The sequence below is a fragment of the Mustelus asterias genome, chromosome 5 (assembly GCF_964213995.1).
Source record: "Mustelus asterias chromosome 5, sMusAst1.hap1.1, whole genome shotgun sequence".
Classification (NCBI taxonomy): Eukaryota; Metazoa; Chordata; class Chondrichthyes; order Carcharhiniformes; family Triakidae; genus Mustelus; species Mustelus asterias.
In genome coordinates this window covers 114,888,465-114,913,821 of record NC_135805.1, presented here as the reverse complement: position 1 = coordinate 114,913,821, position 25,357 = coordinate 114,888,465, and the positions used below count along the sequence as shown (strand labels likewise).

General features: G+C 41.1%; 1 protein-coding gene across 1 annotated transcript; it reads left to right on the top strand.

The window, feature by feature from the left end:
• The first annotated feature begins 583 nt into the window (after window positions 1-583).
• Window positions 584-22,653, top strand: erich1 (glutamate rich 1). The gene is made up of 4 exons (XM_078213227.1): window positions 584-773; window positions 5,528-5,668; window positions 8,116-8,247; window positions 20,819-22,653. Exons 1-4 carry the CDS (start codon window positions 755-757, stop codon window positions 21,178-21,180), a joined length of 654 nt encoding a protein of 217 aa, XP_078069353.1. The 5' UTR covers window positions 584-754; the 3' UTR covers window positions 21,181-22,653.
• Window positions 22,654-25,357: the final 2,704 nt, after the last annotated feature.

Genomic DNA, 25,357 nt, shown 5'->3' with positions numbered 1-25,357 from the left:
CCCCTCCCCAGGGCCGACAGGCACCCCCCCCCCCCCTCCTCGGGCTGCCTGCTCCGCCCCGGAGGTTGACCATCGCCACCTCGCTCCGCCCTCGGTTAGCGAGAACAGCTGGGTGAGCAGGAACTCACCTGGAGCCGGTGGAGTGAGTGGGGCGGAGCGGACAACTTGGGAGACAGTTTATAAACACACGCTCTCAGCACTGACAAGCTCAGCACCATCATTACCGGATGGATAAGAAGTGAAGTGAGCAGCTCTGTAATCACAGCCCAGCTCCCCTCCCCTCACAACACCCACAAATATTTACCTTCTTCAACGCTGACATGGTATTATCCCCCTTTCAGCACGCATTGCATGGCACTGAGAGCACGACACGCTTAAGTCCCGGCCGCTTTCGCGACTCTTATTTGCAGCTCAGACACACACTCTTTCCCTCTGACAATTATTATTATTTTCCTTCTCTTTTTTTTCCCAGGCAACGCTCCGGCTGCCACGCATGCGCTGCACAAACATCCAGACGGCCGGTTGGCGCAAGCGCGTCGGCGAGGGGAGCCGGGAGCGCGCGTGCGCGTGGCTCCTTGTTTACCTGGCCGTCGGAGAGGGAAAGGGCGGGGCTTCTCAACCGGCCAATGAGAACCCCCAATTCTGCTAGGCCCCGCTCTCCCGCCGGTCATTGACGTGTGGTCTCGCGGCGGATTGTCGGTTGAATTGAAGGGGCGCGAGCGGTTTGAATGGAGATGTTATCAATGTGGATGCGATGGTGGACAGACAGCAGGGTGAGGGAAAGGCACTTGTGGTGGGTGGGGTGGAGAGAGGGGATGTGTGGTGGTAAGACTCGGTAGGCTGGGGCTTTGGGCCCGGGATTGAGATATGGTCACTTGCCCACCTCCCGACTGGAGGAGGAGACACCGGGTGCGGTGACGGCGGGTTTTACCGGACAACACAGTCCCGCCCCAAACATGCGGAAGTTTGCCCACGCTGTAAATGTAAAAGCTGTTGGGGGGTCAGCTCAGGTTTCAGAGGGTGAGAGAGAGGTAGCGTCGGCCGACATTGGCAATAGCTGCTTAATTGTTTTAAGGGATGTAGGCGTCACTGGCTGGGCCAGCATTTTAACAACTAAAGTCCAACAGGTTTATTTGGTAGCAAATACTATTAGCTTTCGGAGCGCTGCTCCTTCGTCAGATGGAGTGGATATCTGCTCTCAAACAGGGCACAGAGACACAAAATCAAGTTACAGAATACTGATTGGAATGCGAACCTCTACAACCAACCAGATCTTAAAGATACAGACAATGTGGGTGGGGGGAGCATTAAGCACAGGTTAAAGAGATGTGTATTGTCTCCAGACAGGCTGTCCTGTTTGGAGTTAAAACTCTTACTGTGTTCACCCCAGTCCAATGCCGGCATCTCCACATCTGGGCCAGCATTTGTCACCCAACCCTAGTTGAGTTGAGTGGTTTGCTCGGCCATTTCAGAGGATAGGTAACCACATTGTTGTGACTCTGGAGTCACATGTAGGCCAGACAAGGTAAGGATGGTAGATTTCTGTCCCTAAAGGGCATTGGTGAACCAGATGGGTTAGTAACTTACTGTGTCCCCTTCTGAAAGACCAGTCCCTGGCTGAGACCTTAGTAAGAAGTTTAACAACACCAGGTTAAAGTCCAACAGGTTTATTTCGTAGCAAATGCCATTTGCTAGTGACATTTGCTACCAAATAAACCTGTTGGACTTTAACCTGGTGTTGTTAAACTTCTTACTGTGTTTACCCCAGTCCAACGCCGGCATCTCCACATCATGAGACCTTAGTAAACAACCCCCCCCCCCCAAAAAAAAAAATCTGTCAGCTTCCAGCACATTCTTCACAGACTTGGTATCTGTAATCAAAATAGAAATGCTGAAAATGCTCAGTGGATCTGGCAGCATCTACCAAGAGAGGTAGAGTTTAGATTTCAGCGTTTATCAGAACTCCCATTATGTTCTTTCTCTCTGTTTTACATCAGACTTGTGACTTGTAGGTGATGAATATGTTTTGGAGGGCCAGGAGGTGAATTAGTCACTGCAAAATTCCCATTGCTCCACAATGTTTACTTGCCTAGTCCAGTTATGTTTCTGATCAGTAATGACCCTGGGATGTTAATGTTGGGGGTTGAGTGATGGTAATGCCATTGAACATTAATGGGAGGTGGTTATTTTCCAGCACCTGTGATGCAGATGTTAGTTGACGTTTATTAGCCCAAACCTGAATGTTGTCTGGGTCTTGTTACATATCAGTACGGGTTGCTTCAATATGTGAGGAATTGTGAATAGAACGCTTGTGTTCAATCATCAGCAAACACCCCACTTCTGTTCTTGTGTCAGAGGACATTAATGAAGCAACTGAAGATGGGTAGGGCTTAGGACACTATCCTGGGGCTGAGATAATTAATCTCCAACAACCACAGTTGTCTTCCTTTGTGCTGGATAATTGGCTAGATTGGATTTGCCCGGTTTTCTGTGGACAGTATATACCTGGGCAATTTTCCGCATTGTCTAGTACTAGAAAGGTTTGGTGAGAGGTGCAGCTAGTTCTGAAGTCTGTCTTTGATACTGTAAATGTGTTGTCAGGACTCATTGCCTTTACTGTATCCTGTCCCTTCAGACATTTCTTAATATCAGGTGGCATGAAACAGATTTTCTGAAGACTGGTATATATAATGGTGGGAACCTCAGAAGAAGACAAATTGATCAGTACTTTTGGCTGAAATGGTTGTAAATGTTTCAGCCTTGGCTTTTCCACTGATATGCTTGACTCTTGAGGATGGAGATGTTTGTGGAGTCGCTGCCTCCACTTAATTGTTTAAGTATCCACTACCTTTCACGGCTGGAGTGGCAGGACTGAAGAGCTTTGATCGGATTCGTTGGTTGTGGAATCGCTTACTTCAGTCTTGCATATTCTGTTGTCATCCGTAACTAACTCACACCTAAACCCATTCACCCACCCATCATCCTGTACTGGCTGTTAATCTACACCTCTATTGCTCCTAGTTCATCAACATCTCTTTTTTCAAATTTTTATTTTTGTTTTCAAATCCCTATATGCCATTGCCCTCCCTGTCCCTATAATCTCTTCTAGCCTAATAACCTTTTATGACATGGGTGGCACAGTGGTTAGCACTGCTGCCTCACAGCACCAGGGATCTAGGTTCAATTCCGACCTCGGGTGACTGCCTATGTGAATTTGCAAGCTCTCCCCATGTCTGCGTGGGTTTCCTCCGGGTGCTCCGGTTTCCTCCCACAATCCAAAGATGTGCAGGTTAGGTGGATTGGCCATGCTCAATTGTCCCTTAGTGTCAGGGCAATTAGCAGGGTAAATACTTGGGGTTACGGGGATAGGACCTGGATGGGATTGTTGTCAGTGCAGGCTTGATGAGCCAAATGGTCTCTTTCTGCACTGTAGGGATTCTATGCTATTGTTACTCATTTGACTCTGGCCCTTTAAGCATCCCTCATTTTAATTGCTCATCATTGGTGCCAGCTGCCTGGATCCTACATTCTGAAATTTCCTCTCTACCCCTCTTTTCTCTTTTGAAATGCTCCTTAAAATCTAGCTCTTACCAAATTTTTGTCATTTTCTATAATGTTGTTTTAGGTAACTTGATGTCAAATTTTGCTTGTTCTTGGGAAAAGTTTTTGGATGGGCTTGTTAAAGTTTTTGTAAAAATGCAAATTGTTGTGGCTAATACCACTAACCTTTTCGGGCCTTGGTACCAAAATAATCATTGATTGTATCTGCCACAAAACCATATAATTTTTGTTAAAATAATGGCTGCTCACACTGCGCTAACATTTTGTCATTGGCTTTCATACCTTTGTAAGAAGGTCACCGTGCTCTGCATTGGGCCATCTTTCTCTTGATTGCCCATTCCAATCCACAGTGTACAATTTCCACACATGGCGATAGAGAGAGAGCAAGGCAATAGAATTAATTTGGGATGACTCTAGCAAAGAGCTGGAATAGATACGGGTGAGAGAATGGCCTGTACTGTAACTGTGGTTCATGAAATATAAATGAAATGAGAATGAAATGTATTATATAATCAAGATACGGTATGAAGTAAATCTAATGTATAATATGTATACAGAGATAAGTTGATGAGGCTAAGCTATGTTTAATCTTTATTGAGTAGTCTCCAAAAATAATAAGTGAGCACATTCAGTATTCCCAAGTATTGACCTGACTGCAGACTGCTGGCAAGGAGTGAGCTTCAGGCATTTCACAATAGCACTGATTCAATCCATTTCCATGCTGTTTGTCAGTCATACTTTTTCCTTAAATTTCTTAGTTTTCTCATGTCCTTGCGTTTTTAAGCTCCTTTAGGTTAACTTGTTCGCTTATAAGTTTTGCATCCTTGTTATGATTGCTGTTAACTGAAGGACAGTTTTGTTTCACTATAAGGATAATTTTTTAACCCATTCAGCCTGTTACTTCTACAGACCACCTTGCTTCAAATAATTATATAACGATATACAGTGCATACTTCCTGAGCTTCAAATAGATCAAGTATATCACAATGGTAATTACCATAATTCCATTATTTAACAAATTTATTTTCTACAGCAGCCATTGAATTGGATATAGCATTTAATATTCTAATCCCAGAACACTCAATCTCTTCTAGCTGGAGAATATGTTATATTTGTTTTGAAAATTAATCAATGTTGCATTAACCATAAATGAATGATTTGGGACTATCAGTTAGTTTCTCCAAAAGCAAACCTGCTGCTATCTTAGTTTTGTAGGACCAGTGGATGAATGTAGAGAATAAACGGTTTTAGGTTTATTCTCTCTGCTGCAATTAAACCTCTCAAAGGTAATGGATGCAATGGTGAAACATATTGAAGTGTGCACTCCAGGCATCTTGTTTTCAGCACTGAATATTTATACAGTTGAAGGAAAATGATTGAGTTGTGCTTGACATACATTATATATTAGTGATATGCTGTTCATTTTTAAATGTTTGCTGCAATGTCCAAATATGATCAAAGCACACAAACGGTTTCAAGCCCTAAAGTGCTGCTTCCTTGGGAGTTTCAGATGCAATGAAAGCTATGGCTATTCTTGTGAAGTGAAGTTGCAAATTCAACTGTCTTGAATAATGACAAGAATTCAACTAACATTTCAAATATATTCAAATGTAGGAGTGCCTGTACGCTCAAAACACTTGAGATAAACTATGCTTGTATTTATAATATTCTAAGGTGATAGAGATCCTTCAACAGCTTGTAAAACTTGACTTGACATTGCACTGGAGTGATATCTTGATGTGCCTTTTTGGAACAATTCCACTTGGCTATCAACTGTTTTTTGCTTAGGTCTGACACCCAACTGTTAAGTAGTCTGGAATGTTTTGTGGTACAAAAGGGCTATAGAAGTCTTGGATTGCATTGGCTTGGAGACTACCTGTTCCCAAACTATTAAAAGAATTTCTCATCTGAGTAAATTTGCACATCTTGCTGTATACATAATCTTTGTAACTTTTTTTCCCTACAGTATTTGAACAAAAGGTGTTAAAGAAACTATATTCTTCACCACCTCCTGAAGGAAGGATACAGGAAGCTCCTACAGAAAATTCATGGACAAAACAAAATCAGAAGGAGGAGGAAAGAAACAAAATCACCGGCGACTCAATAGGTATCTTGTGTTAAATATTTCATCACAACAAATGAACCATAGTAGACCCTTTTGTATACAGTACCATGAATTTATTTTACCATTTTTCAACTCAGGTTGACTTGACAGCACTGCTGAGACACCACATCCCCTCATATGTAAGCTATTCTGTTGTGGCCCAGTAGTCCTGCAATTTAATTGTATATATTCCACCAAGTGTATTGTATCTATCTTGATGGAACTATTGATTATTTTTCATCCTGCTGTTTTAACTTTTCAAGAAATAGCTGAACACCAACTTAGCGGTGTCAAGACAAGAACTTGACGTATATTGGTAGATCCAGTATTTAGACTTTTATGCTGAAATTATTTTTTATATCTATTAAATATGGTATTCTATAAAGATTGAAGTGTTATAATGGCAGCGCAGTACTACAGTAGTGTACATATCGAACTGAATTCAGGATTTTTATTTTAGATGATTTTAGCAGTTACATTACTCATACTGGGAGAAAACGTGTCGAGTTTCATTTGCACAATCTTAAAGTTATGTTTGGAAAGTGGTAATGGTTTCTAGTACAAATATTTCAAGGGTGGCACGGTAGCACAGTGGTTAGCACTGCTGCTTCACAGCTCCAGGGACCTGGGTTCGATTCCCGGCTTGGGTCACTGTCTTTGTGGAGTTTGCACATTCTCCTCGTGTCTGCGTGGGTTTCCTCCGGGTGCTCCGGTTTCCTCCCACAGTCCAAAGATGTGCGGGTTAGGTTGATTGGCCATGCTAAAATTGCCCCTTAGTGTCCTGAGATGTGTAGGTTAGAGGGATTAGCGGGTAAATGTGTAGGGATATGGGGGTAGGGCCTGGGTGGGATTGTGGTCGGTGCAGACTCGATGGGCCGAATGGCCTGTTTCTGCACTGTAGGGTTTCTATGATTTCTATGAATCAGGACCAGGCTACCAGTAATCTGTTGAGAAGGGAAAGTGAAGGACTCCTGAATGTGTCTTCTTTACATGTAAGTATTAAATACTTGTTGTAAAGACAATAATTTGTGAGTAGTCATAAGTAGACCATGGTTCTGTTTAAAATCTAGTTCCTGAACAAGGAGAAATTCAGGAACATACTGATAACCGAATAGTGAGTAAAATCGATGGCTGCCACTTCTGTAACTGTAAATGTGAGCCATGCCTGTTGCTTTCCAAGAATCTGGGTGTAGCCAGACCAGAGTGGGTACATAAGCTTTTGGAGAGGAAGGAAGATTAACCAGAAGTCATAGTTTATATCAGAACGAACAGTGTAGGGAAGATTATGATCCAGATCATGATGAAATAATTTCAGAAATTAGGTGATTGGTTCAGTAGCAGGACGTCAGATATTAAGGTAACTAGCAATATCACATGCTGGCCTTCACAGGACCAGTCAGATTACAAAGGTAAATACACAGCTAGAAGCAAAGTGGAGGATGGAAGGCCTTGGATTTCTGGTGCATGTGAACTGGCCAATACAGCCAATAGCTGGAACCAGTATCCTTGCAATGCAATTCTGGCTCTTTGTAATGAAGTGCTACAGGTAGATAATTTAAAAGGACAGAAACATTTGGGAAATGGCATTCATAGTTCAGTGTCATGTCAGAAAAGTATAAGGCTATTTATTGGAAAAAATAGAATATTGCTGAGAAAAGCGTGATAGGAGATAGAACTGCACCTAAGTGAAAAGCAAAGTAAAATTAAGTAGAGCCATACTCTGTATAAATATTTATGACTGAAGACCAATGGAAAGGATAGAAACCAACTACATTCAATGAAAGGGAAATTGAAGTATTTTACAGGCTATGTCATGTAAAATCAAAGTAATAGATCAAATTTGAAAATTGAAAGCAAAGTGCAGTTAGCACTTGGCAACGTAGAAATTGGAAAAGTAAGCCATGACAAGAATACTATAAAGCTGTTAAAGAGAATAAATGGGCTCAAACAATGAGAGAGAACTGTTCAAAACCATAATGACAGGAGAGATTAATTGACAAAAGATTTAGTGGTGTGTGGCCAAAGGGAGTTTTTTCTGTCTTCCACCTGATCACAGATTTTCCTTTTTTGTTTTTGTCCAACTTCTCCCCTCACCCGCCCCTTTTAATTTGCTTAAAACCTATAACATTCCTAACTTTTTCCAGTTCTTGATGAAAGGTTATTGACTTTAAGTATTAACTCACTCCATAAATGCTTGACCTCCTGAGTATTTCCAGCATGTTCTGTTTTCAGTTTGGATTTCTAGCATCTGCCATGTTTTGCTTTGTGTGCCAATGTGTATTAACTTCATTTAGCACGTTACACAAAAAAAATGCATTTTTTTTGAATAAAAATATTAATTGTGGAACTTGTGTGACTACCATAATCTTGTACGATTGTTAATAAAGTAATTGAAGATTTACTAAATGTAAAGAAATCAAATACCAAATTTTGTTGCAAATCATTTGTAGGTGATGCACAAATTATTCCTGTATGCAGAAAAGTCTACACAGTGAGCCTGCCGCCTTCGGGGATTGAAGTGTGCTCAACTAGATCAAATGAACAGCGTGAATCTCAAGATTCAAGTGGCGAAGAACCAGAAGGTAACAACATCAGTTTATTTTTTTTTAATCAAAGGACATTAGTGATATCAAATGTCAGCAGTTCACTCATAACACATTTATGTCCCAAATATGGGTTAACGTGAACAAATGTTACCATATTTGATCTTCTCCATAAATACTGATTTTTAAAAAAAATATCTTGTCAACTGCTTTCAGTGGTACTAAGTTGACTGCTTTGTCCTAGATAGTGTTGAGCTGCTTGACTGTGAGCTGAATGGGTGCAGTTGCAACAAATGGAGAATATTCTATCACGCTCCAAATTTGTTCCTTTGTAAATCAAGGGGTGAGCCACTTCGTGCAGAATACTCAGCATTTGACCTACTTTGGTAGTCATGGCAATTTATATGATTGATCTAGTTGAGTTTCTAGTAAATGCTGACCTCAGGATTGTGATGGTGTGTTGATTTTGCCATTTAGCCTTAAGTAAAGGTGACCTGGAGCCACATTAAACTAATCATTGAGATAGTATGTGTTGATGTCAAGCAAATCTCTGTATTGCATGTTGTCTGGTTATAGGCAAATTGTAAGCATTCTATTATAGGCCTGATTTGAGTCTTACGATTGTTGGAGGGGTCAAAGGGTGAGCTGATGGGACAAAAGTCTGGAGAATGGGTGGACGATGAAGAGATTTTGTTTATTTTGTTCAGATCGGAATTACATGTTGCTTATGTGGTACAAATATTCCCTATCATTTGTCAGTCTAAACCTAAATGTTGTTAAGGTCCTGTGATATGCTAGCATGGGCTGTTTCATCACACAAGAAGTTAGCAAAATGTCCTACTCCTGAATTTATGGAGGGCACCATTGATTTTAAGATGACCAGGTCAAGGATTCTTGAATTTCTGCAGCAGTGTCCATGGCTGTGATCCTGAAGACTTTTAGCTAGACATGATTCTAGCAGAACCTAAACTTGATCGAACTCTTGGTGATGCCTTTACTGATTGAGATGAGGGTGATATGATGGCAGCCAACCAAGATTAGTTCATTCTTTTTATATATGGTTAGCATATATAAAAAGTTGTTTGGGTTTAATCTCAGTTGTTTGGGTTTAATCTCAGTTGTTTGGGTTTAATCTCAGTTGTTTGGGTTTAATCTCAGTTGTTTGGGTTTAATCTCAGTTGTTTGGGTTTAATCTCAGTTGTTTGGGTTTAATCTCAGTTGTTTGGGTTTAATCTCAGTTGTTTGGGTTTAATCTCAGTTGTTTGGGTTTAATCTCAGTTGTTTGGGTTTAATCTCAGTTGTTTGGGTTTAATCTCAGTTGTTTGGGTTTAATCTCAGTTGTTTGGGTTTAATCTCAGTTGTTTGGGTTTAATCTCAGTTGTTTGGGTTTAATCTCAGTTGTTTGGGTTTAATCTCAGTTGTTTGGGTTTAATCTCAGTTGTTTGGGTTTAATCTCAGTTGTTTGGGTTTAATCTCAGTTGTTTGGGTTTAATGTCAGTTTGGATTTAATCTCAGTTGTTTGGGTTTAATATCAGTTGTTTGGGTTTAATATCAGTTGTTTGGATTTAATCTCAGTTGTTGTGGGTTTAATCTCAGTTGTTTGGATTTAATCTCAGTTGTTTGGGTTTAATCCCAGTTGTTGTGGGTTTAATCTCAGTTGTTTGGATTTAATCTCAGTTATTTGGGTTTAAACCCAGTTGTTGTGGGTTTAATCTCAGTTGTTTGGATTTAATCTCAGTTGTTTGGGTTTACTCTCCGTTATTTGGGTTTAATCTCAGTGGTTTGGGTTTAATATCAGTTGTTTGGATTTAATCTCAGTTGTTTGGATTTAATCTCAGTTGTTTGGATTTAATCTCAGTTGTTTGGATTTAATCTCAGTTGTTTGGGTTTAATCTCAGTTGTTTGGGTTTAATCCCAGTTGTTGTGGATTTAATCTCAGTTGTTTGGGTTTAATCTCAGTTGTTTGGGTTTAATCTCAGTTGTTTGGGTTTAATCTCAGTTGTTTGGGTTTAATCTCAGTTGTTTGGGTTTAATCTCAGTTGTTTGGATTTAATATCAGTTGTTTGGGTTTAATCTCAGTTGTTTGGGTTTAATATCAGTTGTTTGGATTTAATCTCAGTTGTTTGGGTTTAATATCAGTTGTTTGGGTTTAATATCAGTTGTTCTGGGTTTAATATCAGTTGTTTAGGTTTAATCTCAGTTGTTTTGGGTTTAATCTCAGTTGTTTGGGTTTAATATCAGTTGTTCTGGGTTTAATATCAGTTGTTCTGGGTTTAATATCAGTTGTTCTGGGTTTAATCTCAGTTGTTTGGGTTTAATCTCAGTTGTTTGGGTTTAATCTCAGTTGTTTGGGTTTAATATCAGTTGTTAATATCAGGGATTTGTTCCCAGGAGCAGGCTGAGGGTAAGAGAGTGGGTTTTCTGACTTTAATTAATTAATTATTTATTTTTTCAGTTAATTTTGGGTTTAAAATCGGAGGGTTTTTTTTCAAAACCGGAAGTCGGGCCAGGAGAGGCCTGGGGAAGTTTTTGGAGGGTTTAAAAGCGCACCAAAGTATACAGCGGGCAGCATCGTAGCGGGCAGCAGAGTGAGTGGGAAGTTGAGTGAGCTGTCAGGGCTTTGGCTCACAGGGCTTGGACGAGCAGGGGTGAGTTTTTGTTTCCTTACACTCTTATTAACTTTTCACTGTCTTACTTGACATAAAGTGTCCAGTATGAGTGTGAAACCAGTTTGTTGTTCCCAGTGTAGGATGTGGGAGGTCCTGGAGGCATCTGGCCTCCCGGACATCCACATCTGTGAGGGGTGTGTCGAGCTGCGGTTCCTGAGGGACCGTGTTAGGATCTTAGGCTGATGAGGGAGAATGAGGAGGTGATAGACAAGAGCTATCATCAGGTGGTCACACCAGGGCAACGGGAGGAGGCCAAGTGGGTGATGGCCAGGAAGGGTAAGGCTAGGGTGGTTGAGAGCACCCCAGTGGATTTGCCCCTGCACAACAAGTACTCCAGCTTGAGTACTGCTGGGGGGGACAGCCCGCCTGGGGGAAGCAGCAGTGGCCGTGTCTCCGCAGTGGAGTCCAGCCCTGTAACTCAGAGGGCTAAGGAAAAGAGGAGGAAGGCGGTATTAATCGGGGACTCGATGGTGAAGGGGACAGACAGGCGTTTCTGCGGAGGTAGGCGGGATTCTCGCATGGTGGTCTGCCTCCCTGGGGCCGGGATCCAGGATGTCGCTAGTCGCGTCCCGGAAATCCTGAGGTGGGAGGGAGAGGAGCCTGAGGTAGCGGTACATATTGGTACCGCTGATGTGGGTAGGAAGGGAGAAGGGGTCATGAAAAGGGAGTACAGGGAATTAGGGAGACAGCTGAGAAAGAGGAAAGCAAAGGTAGTAATCTCAGGATTACTGCCTGTGCCACGGGAAGGTGAGGGCAGGAATGGAGTGAGGTGGAAGATGAATGTGTGGCTGAGGGACTGGTGCAGGGGGCAGGGATTCAGGTTCCTGGACCATTGGGACCTCTTTAGGGGCAGGGGTGATCTGTATACAAAAAACGGGTGGAACTTGAATCACACGGGGACCAATATCCTGGCCGGTAGGTTGGCTAAGGTTACTGGGGAGAATTTAAACTAGATAGGTTGGGGGGAGGGGAGCTAGAAGAGTTGACTAGGATCAAGGAACTAATTGATGGGGTGGAGGATGCAGGGGTAAGGGGAATTACGAAATTAATGGTAGAGGAGAGGGTGCAAGTGAATGAAGGCGGTAATTTAGATAAGGGAGTAGAGGGAGAGGGTGTTCGCGACTCATCAAAGCGGGTCCAGATAAAAGCTGGAATAAGGACACTTTGCCTGAATGCACGAAGCATTCGGAACAAGGTAAATGAGTTGATGGTGCAAATCAGCACGAGTGGGTACGATCTAGTGGCCATTACAGAAACGTGGCTGAAAGGTGACCAGGACTGGGAGATGAATATCCAGGGGTATCAGGCGTTTAGGAAGAATAGACAGGAAGGAAAAGGTGGTGGGGTCGCGCTATTAATAAGAGATAATATCAGGGTAGTACTGAGGGATGACATAGGCTCTGAGGAACAAAACGTGGAATCATTATGGGTAGAGATGAGGAATAGTAGAGGGAGAAAGACACTAGTAGGTGTGGTATATAGGCCCCCAAATAATAATGTTGAGGTAGGGAGGGCTATAAACAAGCAGATAAGGGATGCGTGTAAAAACGGAACGGCAATAATCATGGGGGACTTCAACATGCACATTGACTGGCAGACTCAAGTCGGTAAGGGTGGAATGGAGGAAGAGTTCTTAGAATGCTGTCGGGATAGTTTCCTTGAACAGCATGTTACGGAACCGACGAGGGAACGAGCTATTTTGGATCTGGTATTGTGTAACGAGGTAGGTAGAATTAAGGATCTTATTGTGAAGGACCCTCTTGGGTCTAGTGACCACAATATGGTCGAATTTCTGATTCAGATGGAAGAGGAGAAAGTTTGGTCCCAAACCAGTGTCCTCTGTTTGAACAGAGGGAAATATGATAGGATGAGGGATGAATTGGCTAAGGTAGACTGGGAGAGCAGGCTGGCAGGTAGGATAGCTGAGGAACAGTGGAGGATTTTTAAGGAGATCCTTTTCAGTTCTCAGCAAAAATATATTCCAGCAAAAAACAAGGATTGTAAGAAAAGGGAGAACCAGCCGTGGATAACGAAGGAAATAAAGGAGAGTATTAAAATAAAAACAGCTGCGTACAGAGTGGCCAAAAATAGTGGAGAAACAAGTGATTGGGAAAAATTTAAGAAACAACAAAGAGAGACTAAGAAAGCGATAAAGGAAGGATAGACTATGAAGCTAGGCTAGCAATTAATATAAAAAATGATAGTAAAAGTTTTTATAAATATATAAAAAGGAATAGAGTGGCTAGAGTGAATGTTGGACCCTTGGAGGACGAGAGGGGGGAGTTAATAGTGGGAAATGAGGATATGGCTGAGTCTTTAAATAAGTTTTTTGTGTCGGTCTTCACGGTGGAGGACACAAATAGTTTGCCAAATATTAACGATAGAGGGTTGGCAGCAGGAGAAATACTTAATACAATTAATGTTACCAGAGAGGCAGTGCTGGGTAGACTAATGGGACTGAAGGTGGATAAGTCCCCGGGTCCGGATGGAATGCATCCCAGGGTATTGAAAGAAATGTCAGAGGTAATAGTGGATGCGTTAGTGATTATTTATCAAAACTCGTTGCATTCTGGGGTAGTGCCGGTTGATTGGAAAACGGCTAATGTTACGCCGCTGTTTAAAAAAGGAAGGAGACAAAAGGCGGGTAACTATAGGCCGGTCAGCTTAACGTCTGTAGTAGGGAAAATGCTGGAATCCATTATTAAAGAGGAGATAGCAGGGCATCTGGATAGAAATGGTTCGATCAATCAGACGCAGCATGGATTCATGAGGGGAAAGTTGTGCTTGACGAACATGTTGGATTTTTATGAAGATGTGACTAGGGCGGTTGATGGAGGAGAACCGGTGGATGCGGTGTTTTTGGATTTCCAAAAGGCGTTTGATAAGGTGCCCCATAAAAGGCTGCTGAAGAAGATTAGGGCACACGGAGTTGGGGGTAGTGTGTTAAAGTGGATTGGGGACTGGCTATCCGACAGGAAGCAAAGAGTCGGAATAAATGGGTGTTTTTCCGGTTGGAGGAAGGTAACTAGTGGCGTGCCGCAGGGATCGGTACTCGGGCCGCAACTATTTACCATTTATATAGATGATCTGGAGGAGGGGACGGAGTGTAGGGTAACGAAGTTTGCAGACGACACAAAGATAAGTGGAAAAGTGAATCGTGTGGAGGACGGAGAAGATCTGCAGAGAGATTTGGACAGGCTGAGTGAGTGGGCGAGGATATGGCAAATGGAGTATAACGTTGAGAAATGCGAGGTTATACACTTTGGAGGAAATAATAACAAATGGGATTACTATCTCAATGGAAACAAATTAAAACATGCTACCGTGCAAAGGGACCTGGGGGTCCTTGTGCATGAGACGCAAAAGCCCAGTCTGCAGGTACAACAGGTGATCAAGAAGGCAAATGGGATGTTGGCCTATGTTGCGAAGGGGATAGAATATAAAAGCAGGGATGTCTTGATGCACCTGTACAGGGCACTGGTGAGGCCGCAGCTGGAATACTGTGTGCAGTATTGGTCCCCTTATATGAGGAAGGATATATTGGCATTGGAGGGAGTGCAGAGAAGGTTCACCAGGTTGATACCGGAGATGAGGGGTTTGGATTATGAGGAGAGGCTGAGGAGATTGGGTTTGTACTCGTTGGAGTTTAGAAGGATGAGGGGGGATCTTATGGAGACTTATAAGATAATGCGGGGGCTGGATAGGGTGGAGGCGGAGAGATTCTTTCCACTTAGTAAGGAAGTTAAAACTAGAGGACACAGCCTCAAAATAAAGGGGGGTCGGTTTAAGACAGAGTTGAGGAGGAACTTCTTCTCCCAGAGGGTGGTGAATCTCTGGAATTCTCTGCCCACTGAGGTGGTGGAGGCTACCTCGCTGAATATGTTTAAAGCGCGGATGGATGGATTCCTGATCGGTAAGGGAATTAAGGGTTATGGGGATCAGGCGGGTAAGTGGTACTGATCCACGTCAGATCAGCCATGATCTTATTGAATGGCGGGGCAGGCTCGAGGGGCTAGATGGCCTACGCCTGCTCCTATTTCTTATGTTCTTATGTTCTTATATACAGGGCTGATATTCCATAACGATGGATATATGTGTTATAGGAAACACTTCGCTGTGATGTGTAGACCTTCAGCATTAATGCTAGATAGTTATCAGAACCCAGGCTTTTGTTACACACTGTTCAGACACTTTCCAATGATAACTAGAATAATCCAAAAGAGAGAGTGCTGGAAAATCTTCGCAGATCTGACAGCATCTGTGGGGAGAGAATAGAACCAATTTTTCGAAGCTCTGATGAAGGGTCATCTAGATGAGAGCAAGCCCTCAGCTGATTTTCTTTGCTCTCAGCACTGACGAAATGTTGGAGTAGACATTTTGCTAACTTCTTGTGTGATGAAACAGCCCATGCTAGCATATCACAGGACCTTAACAACATTTAGGTTTAGACTGACAAATGATAGGAGGGAGGTTTAACACGGATATCAGAAGGACGTATTTTACGCAGAGGGTGGTGGGGGCCTGGAATGCGCTGCCGGGCAAGGTGGTGGAGGCGGACACACTGGGAACGTTTAAGACTTATCTAAATAGCCACATGAGTGGGAATGGAGGGATACAAAAGAGTGGTCTAGTTTGGACCAGGGAGCGGCGCGGGCTTGGAGGGCTGAAGGGCTTGTTTCCTGTGCTGTATTCTTTGTTCTTTGTTCTTGTTCTTTGAATATTTGTACCACATAAGCAGCAAGTAATTCCAATCTGAACAAAGTCTCTGCTGAGATATTCCAGCATTTTCTCTTTTGGTTTCAGATTCCAGTATCCGCAGTAATTTGCTTTTAACTAGAATAATCCAAATTGTCTGTACATTGGTATCTGTAATACTGGGTTCTGTAAATCTGTGTGGATTGTTTTCAGTAGTAAGCTGACTCCATATTGGTAACAATTATGATTTTATTTTAACTTAAGTGAGATTTAATATATTGCAGTATTCAAATACATTTTTAAAATGGCAATTGAGAATTAAATTGATTTTGTTTCCCTTTTGGGTGGAAGATATGAATTTGCTCCTTTTACTTGCATACATATCTGCACTCTTCTGGTGATTTTCCTGACCTTTGTACCCTGAGAGCGATGCAAGCCCACTAGGATGTACCCAAAACCAGAAATCCATTCATTTGAAAGCAATTTATTCGGGCATCAACCTTTGGCTTCCTTTACCTGCTTCCTAATCTTAAATTATTGTTACTGTGTTTACCCCAGTCCAACGCCAGCATCTCCACATCATGACTCCTAATCTTAAAGCAGACTTTTTCTATGCTTTCCTTCTGTTTTTTATGGCTGGTGACATGTTCCAGGGCATTGAGGATAGTGAGAATTCTATCTGTAAATAAAACCTAGATTTTAAATTACTTTTCCCTAATTCCAACAGATAAGAAATAAATTCAAAGTAAACTGTCATCGAGCAAAACCTAACGTTGAAAGTAGTATAAATGAATATTTAATATTTGAGTTTGCACCTACTTACCTAGAGAGAGAGAGAGAACTTTTAATAGCTTTCATTCTCACACTGTTCTTTTCCCTCCTCTCTCGAGCAATAATTATTAGATTTTGTAATAAGGCCATTTGTCATACTGCACCTACCAGAAGTTGGCATAACAATCCAAAGCAGCGTATTTGTACAGAACAGCAGTTATAGAGAATAGCTCAAGAGTCTTTTAGCTCTAGCTGCTCCAAATCCCTCAAAATAACCTCATTAACCTCTTCTTATGGATGACCCCTTTACAGGGAAGCACCATCTCCAACTTCTTCACTGCATTTTTTTTCTCTATTCTTCTGCACAAAGTGTACTAATTATAAATTTTATTCTTACAATACCTCAAGGGGAACTGAGCAAGATAATCTGCGCAACAATGTTGTCCAAAGATATTTCAAACATTTCAACCTCGTCTCTTGTATTCACATGCTAAGACTGTTATTGAGAAGATAAATGTTTATTGATGCCACTGCCTTCTCTTGGTTGCCAAATAGTCCTCCACCATTCTCAAGTGGATGTTCTTGAGTGAAAGAATGTTGGTCTAATCTGTTAATGTGATCTGCCATAGACCTTTGGTATTTAGCAGGTATAGATAGCCCTATATAATAGCTGAACTAGGTTATTACCGCATTCTGAAGTGTACATAGTGAATGCCCTGGCACACTCTTCACTCACTGAGCATGGGTCAATCACTTGGTGTGCTGCAGATGTATGACACATTTTGAGCCTTGTGGTTTCAGCTCATATACATAGAAACAAATGGAAGTTAAGAATTAAAAACAGCAAATGCTGGATTAGCTCAGCAAGTCTGGCATCATGCTTGGAGAGGAACAGAATTAATGTTTCTTGTCCATGTAACCCTACAGAACTGCAGAGAAGTAAAAATGTAATGAATTATATAGTTGGAGAGGTTGATGGAGGAAGTGGGGCAAAATAGAAGGGCAAGGATAGGTCGGAGCAAAGGTGAGATTGACTAAGATATTATGGACATAAAATGTGTTAATGGTGCTATTAAGGACTGAAGAGTGCTAATAATGGCAAAAAGAGCAAAACTGAACAACGGGACAGGCCATGCGGAGGAGGAGTGGGGTTGTGTTGGGGCAAGTCGAGGGATCCAAAAACAAAAGGGAGGGGGGGCCTTAAGATGGAGGGGAAAGTTCACAGTCTAAAGTTGTTAAACTCAATGTTGAGTCTAGAAAGCTGTAACATGCCTAATTGGAAGGAGAGTTGTTGTTATTCTAGTTTGCATTGAGCATCAATGGAGCATTGCAGCAAGCCTAGGATGGACATATGGGAGAAAGATGCTGAGTTGAAATGGCAAACAACCAGAAGGTTGGGGCCAAGCTTGCTGATGAAGCGAAGATGTTCCACAAGTGGTCACCCAGTCTATATTTAGTCTCCCCAGAGGACACCGCATTGGGAGCAGTGAATACAGTAGACCAAATTGAAGGAAGTACAAGTGAAATCTGCATAATCTAAAAGGAATATTTGAGATCTTGGATAGTGAGGAGGAAGGAAGTAAAGGGATGGTTGTTGCACTTTCTGTGATTGCATGGGAAAGGAATGAAGGGCTGGGGGTGAATGGAGGAGTAGACCAGGGTGTCACAGAAGGAGTGGTCCTCTCTCACCTTCACGTGATCTATCTCCAACACTTCCCTTCCCTTCCTTGATCTCTCTGTCTCCATTATAGACTGACCATCGATATTCCAGTGGCCCTGGAAATAGTAGATTAATTGGTGGTTATTTTCCAAAATTCTTTTGATTCTGGACTGGTTTCTACAGGTTGGAGAGTAGCTAATGCAAACCCGCTATTCAAAAAGAGAGGTACAGAGAAAACAGGGAACTGGAAACCAGTGAGCCTATAGTCGGTACTGGGGAAGTTGCTAGAGTCCATACCAAGGATTTCATAACTCAGCATTTGGAAGGCAGTGGTATAGTCAGACAAAATCAGCATGGATTTACAGAAGGGAAATTGTGCTGGACGAATCTATTGGAATTCTCTGAGGATGTAACTAGTGGAGTTGACCAAGAAGAACTAGTGGATGTGGTTTATTTAGACTTTCAGAAGATTTTCGACAAGGTCTCGCATAACAGACTACTATGTAAAGTTAAAGCACATGGGATTGCAGATAATGTCCTGAGATGGATAGGAAGCAAAGAGGTAGCATAAATGGGTCTTTTTTCTGATTGGCAGTCAGTGACTAGTGGTGTTCCGCAGAGATCTGTGTTAGGACCCCAACTGTTCACATTATATAGCAATATAGGCTATCACTTATTTTGTTTCGCTGAAACAAGCACAATGTGTGTACATGTTCTTGATGTCTGGAAAGAACAGGGCCCTGTGCATTTATATATGTAGCTTCCGGTACATGCAAATAGGCCACACTGTGAGTCTGACTGCCAATCTTAAATTGGTTGTCAGTGTGATGTTTTTATACTCTGAGGATTATTTAGCAAATGTTGTCCAATTGCAGAATCACATCTAATGTTGGACATTGTGTTTTGAATTTTGCAAGCGTGGGCTGGTTGGGTACGGTCTGTACCTTGCCCATTGCAAACAGTGGCTGGGACATGCTAGATACAGTAAGAGTTTTAACAACACCAGGTTAAAGTCCAACAGGTTTATTTGGTAGCAAATACCATTAGCTTTCGGAGCGCTGCTCCTTCGTCAGATGGAGTGGAAATGTGCTCTCAAACAGGGCACAGAGACACAAAATCAAGTTACAGAATACTGATTAGAATGCGAATCCCTACAGCCAACCAGGTCTTAAAGATACAGACAATGTGGGTGGAGGGAGCATTAAGCACAGGTTGAAGAGATGTGTATTGTCTCCAGACAGGACAGCCCGCAAGTCCAGGAGGCAAGCTGTGGGTGTTACTGATAATGTGACATAAATCCAACATCCCGGTTTAGGCTGTCCTCGTGTGCAGAACTTTCCGCACACATGAGGATGGCCTAAACCGGCATGTTGGATTTATGTCACATTATCAGTAACACCCACAGCTTGCCTCCTGGACTTGCGGGCTGTCCTGTCTGGAGACAATACACATCTCTTCAACCTGTGCTTAATGCTCCCTCCACCCACATTGTCTGTATCTTTAAGATCTGGTTGGCTGTAGGGATTTGCATTCTAATCAGTATTCAGTAACTTGATTTTGTGTCTCTGTGCCCTGTTTGAGAGCACATTTCCACTCCATCTGACGAAGGAGCAGCGCTCCGAAAGCTAATGGTATTTGCTACCAAATAAACCTGTTGGACTTTAACCTGGTGTTGTTAAAACTCTTACTGTGTTCACCCCAGTCCAACGCCGGCATCTCCACAACATGCTAGGTATGCAGACCCTACATCCCAAATGTGATTTTTGTTTCAGCTACAGAATTTATGCTCTGACTGTTGATATTCATATGCCCGCAGACAAGGGATGGGATATGCAGGGAGGGTGTCTCATTGGGCAACCTCGGGATGAAGTCTACTGAATTTCAGATCTTGCTGGCTTTCTAGGAAAAGGTCCTGAGGCATTCACTATACCTGTAGTGTCATTTGATAAAGATTGACAGTGATCAAGTCTAGGGCAACCAACTGAAGCTGGATAGTTTTTTGGTAAGGCCACAACTTAAAAAGTGTTCACTTCGGGTTTCTGGAGCACAAGAAAAATACTTGAGAGAGAAGTACAGCTCCTTGAACTTTTCTGAGTTGAGTTGGATGGGGTCAAGGGTCAATCTGACTATTTGAGAATGACAGGTCTGCAAAGCAAATAACTACTCGGCACTGCATCACAACAATGCAGCAACTTAGCAAGCAGGCCAGTAAGAATATAGCACAAAATGGAATAATGCACATAAAGTTTAGTAATCTGATACAGGTCAAGTATCCTTTTTCTGAAACCTTTGGGGCAGATTGGGTTTTGGATTTCAGATAATTTTGTTTTTCAGATACCACATACAGGCCTAGGCCTACTTGACTTACAATGACTGAAAATTAGGCCAGCTATAGCCTTAAGTAAATACAGTGGCTAGAAAAGAAAGATGCATTATGAATAATAAATACAGGGTACCAAGTTGCCATCCGTAGCATCATCCGCAATCCTGCTTATAGGAGAGGATTCGCAATGTAAAATGTAGCAAACAGCTAGACTTCGTGCGCTAAAGATCCGGTGTCGTTGGCGAGGTTCATGTCAGCTCGGGTCATGCAGGCGTAGGTTACAGACTTCCCGCGATAAAGGTCGATGTGGTTCAAACAAAAATGCCGTGTTTGGTTTCGTTTGGATTTACACAAGGATACTCTACCTGCAATAGACAATGATTCATATTGTGGACAAAATGGAACAGTGCACATAATGTTTAGTAATCTGATAAGAGACAAATATTCATATTGGGAAGTTATCTATTACAACTAATACTTGTTCAATTACAGAAGAAGAATCTTCCCAAAAATTTCCAAGGAAGCGTCGACGGAGAAGAAAGCTCAATGCCTCATTGATCGACCGCATAAATAAAAATGCGCAATCTGCATTTCAGCAACCAGATGGGTTCCAAACAGGAATCTTGGAGGCATTACATCTAGATTCTGCAACGTCTGAAACAGAAATATTGACTAAAAACAAGAGGCGAAAATTGAAAAAGAAGCGACATAAAGAAAAGCTAAAGGCTGCTGGGCTCGTACCCAGAGCCACAGCTGTGGAATTCACATATCAACCAGGAGAGGGCAGCAGTGAAGAAGGTGCTGCTGAAGGTGATAAAGCAGCTGAGTTTATTGACTTGTTAAATGCAGTGTAGGAATTGTGCTTTTCTGATGATACTTAACAAGTAAGTTGCTGCCTGACTTGGTGCTTTTCATGTCACGGACTTCTTGGTGTCCAAATATGTACGTAATTTTTTGGATGAAGAAAGAGGAAGTTAAATGATCTTGCATTGAAAGCATAATTTTGCCCAGCTGCTTTAGAAAATATCCATTTTGTTGAGGCATACAAGTCCAGCCTCCTGCTGTCCATTTTTAAATTTGTCTGTTAGACTGGTGAGACTATTATAAAGGGTATTTCTTTGACATTTAGAAATATTTTACAGTATCATGTACCTTGTTTAATAAAAAATAAAACATTTTGGGATATAACTTTTTCTGCCACAGAACATAAGTGTCATTGGAACAATTATAACATGGTAAAATCATTCATGTGATGCAGACCGTATGTTATGTTGTTTGACTCCATTCCTCTGACTGACCTGAACACCACTGAATCTAAAAATAACCGAGATTATTCAAGAAAACGTGGTGATTATTTTTCTCAAGAATTTCAGTGTCTAATTTAGGAATTTGGAAGAATGGTCACTGGCTGTTTTTTTCCCAGTTCTCCTTCAGTACCATTCCAGAATCAGCTGCTAAAAGCTCTGTACTTCTGATTTACGTGCCATCGTACGGAGAAGAAATCAAGTGACATGACTGAGATTGGACAGCATCTGTGCTATTGTAACTTGGGTCCCATGTTTATTATTCTCTATCCCTACAACCCTGAAATTATTGCATCAGTTTAACTAATGAGAATGTTATGGAAACATTTTGTGGTAGAATGATGATAGTGCTTTTTATATAGAAAGTATTCTTTTTTGTGGATTCCTTCCTTTTCCATTGCCAAGAATATTTGTTTTATAATTTTATGGTCATCTAAAACTAGCACTGTATCTTTCATCTTCAAAATTATGAATGAGATGCTGCAGGTTCTTGAGTAGTACTGTTAGCTAATGATTTGCTACTTCTTTTGCCTTGGCTTTTGTTTTACACAATATTAAGGTATTTGCATTGCTTTGGAGGAATTCAATAAACTTAAATGTTTGAAGAGTATTGGCTTATGTTAAATAGACTTAAGTGTCTCACTGCCTGCTAAGTTGATTGTAATGGCAATTGCATAAATTCTGGTTCCTAGGAGATGCTGCCTATCAATTCCATGACCATCTCAGATTTGCTCTCCCCTCAGAACTTGTTCTTGCCCTTCAAGCTTTAGAAAAGCACATGGTAAAATTTGTAAGAAGTATTTTGTTTCACTTTCAGTACAAAGTAGTACTTTATACAGTGGCAGACCTTTATTGAAATAACACTTGTAAAATGGGAGATCGAATACATCTTTGAATTGAATGGTTGATTCACTAATTTTTAAAGCATGTTTAATCACTACTGAAATATGGCTGATTGTGTTAAAATATTGATTGCTAGCTTCATTATGCTTGCCAAATACAATCCATTGTCACTTGTTATATATACCCTGATTCTTTATTGTCTCTATTATAAATTGATCCCTTATCTTGAAACTACACCTGCTAGTTCTAGAGTCTCCAGCTAGGGGAATCAGCCTCAACTCCTAATGAGGAGTTCAAGCCCAAAAGAACAATGGGATGTAACGTCAGATATAGTTTGATGTAGTTTGAAGAAACTAGTGAATAACCAACATTGTGGGTGTAGTACAAACATATGAACTAGGACCAGGAGTAGGCCACTTGGCCCTTCAAAACCACCACACCTTTTTTGATCATGGCTGATCTTGCTGTAATCTCCTGTCCACCCTTGTTTATCAAGAATCTGTCTGTTTCTGCCTGGAAAGCATTCAAAGATTCTGCTTCCACTGCCTTTTGAGGAAGGGAGTTCCAAAGAAAATTCTTCTCATCTGTCTTAAAACCATGACTCCTTATTTTTAAACAGTAACCCCTCATTCTAGATTCTTCCACAAGAGGAAACATCCTCTTTAAATTGTCCCTGTCAGGACCTCTCAGGATCTTGTTCCAATGAAGTTACCTCTTGCTCTTCTAAACTCCAGCAGATACAGACCATATCTGTTTAATTTTTCCTCAAAAGATAACCCTCCTATTCCTAGTATTTGTTTAGTAAATTTTCTTTGCACTACTACTAATGTCTGTACAGCCTTCCTAAAAAAAGACCAATATTGTACACAGTACGCCAGATGTGGCCAATAATTTCTCCAGCTCCGTATAACTGATGCATAACTTTCCTACTATTGTATTCCATTCCCCTTACAATAAACAATAACATTCCATTAGCTTGCCTAATTATTTGCTGTACCTGTATGCTAGCCTTTTGCAATTCATGCACTAGGGCACCCAGATCCTGCTGAACCTCAAGTTCTGCAATTTCTCACTATATTTAGATCATGTGTTTTTTTATTCTTCCTGTCAAAATGAACATTTTCCCACTGTACATTCCATTTCCTAAATCTTTGTCTATGTTTCCTTGTTGCCTCCTGTGTCCTCTTCACAATTTACTTTTCCATATACATTTCATCAGCAAATTTAGCAATAATACCTTAACTCCCTTCATCCAATTATATAAATGATCTAAAGTTGAAGGCATAGCATTGATCCCTGTGACACATCACTCATTACATCAACAACCAGAAAAATACCATTTATGGCTACTATCTGTTTTCTGTTAGCTAACAAATCTTCTATCCATGCCAATATATTACCCCCTATATGAAGAGTTTATATTTTCTGCAATAATCTTTGATGTGGCATCTTATGAAATGCCTTCTGAAAAATCTAAATACAGTATCTATTGGTTCCTTTATCCACAACACATGACTTCTTTAAAGAGCTCCAGTCAATTGGATAAACATGACTTCCCCTTCACAAAGCCACGTTGCATTGAATCTTTCTAAGTGCTCTGTCATAACATCTTTAATAATAGGTTCCAAGAGGAGGCGATGGCCTAGTGGTATTATCACTAGACTGTTAATCCAGAAATTCAATTATGTCCTGAAGACTTGGGTTCGAATTCCACTATTGCAGATGGTGGAATTTGAATTCAATAAAAAATATTTGGTATTAAGAATCTACTAAAAACCATGAAACCATTTATCTGTTTCACTAATGTCTTTTAGGGGAGGAAATCTGCTGTCCTTACCTTGCCTGGCCTACATGTGACTCAACTGCTCTCTGAACGAGGGCAACTAGGATGAGCAATAAATGCTGGACAGCCAGTGATGCCCAAGTCCCATGTATGAATTTTTTAAAAATCCCCACAACAGATGTTAAGCAATGTCAAAGACTGCAGATAGTTTTAGAAGGATGTGGAATATAATTTTCTCAGTTATTTGCATTTTTTAAAAAATAAATTGGTCTATTCAAGTTAGGCACTAAAAATTTGGTCAATTAGTTTCTACAATATGAAGAGATCTGCTTCTGTGATACAAGGCTTCTTGTCTGGCTGTATTATGTTTATAAATGAAGAATGCTGATATTCTAAACTAAAGGGCTAGATTAGAGAGCTTAGAGACGTTGTATTTGTAACTTTTCATTACTCTGCCTTTGAGTATGTAAATAGTTAATCTGTGTTTATTACAGCATAACTGAAGTGAATCATAATATACAGAATTCTTCCTCTTAATTCAAGCAACTGCCAGTTTTGTATTTGTAGACCTATTAAACAATGTACCAATTCCAATTATATTTGAGTTTTTCCCAGTCCCCAACCCACCCTCTGCTTGCCTCCCCTTTCTCCAATCTGCCTAGGATTCTTTAGTGCAGAAATGTGTCATATAAATTTAGGAAAACTTAGGGATGTTTTTGTTGTTTGATGTTTCCCAGTACTGAATTGCACAATGCTAACCCATGGTTTTCCATAAACCAAAAACACTGAAACAGGATATCTGCTGATTATAATCGAAGTCTGTTTCATGGAAGATTACTCAATAGATGTGTCGTTCCATCATCCATAACCCAAATTGAATAGTGTGTGCCACGTTGACAATCATTGGTAAAGAAAGAACATACAATATACTAAGTCTGCCCTGTGACCTCCACAGTCTATCATATAATAAATAGATCAATGTGAACTCAAAGCTGTCATAAGTTTCAGATTAAACAGTTTGGGCTTGAATTTAGAAGGAGGAGGGGGATCTGATCAATGTATATAAAATTTTAAGAGATTGATAACGTAAATGTGGACCAA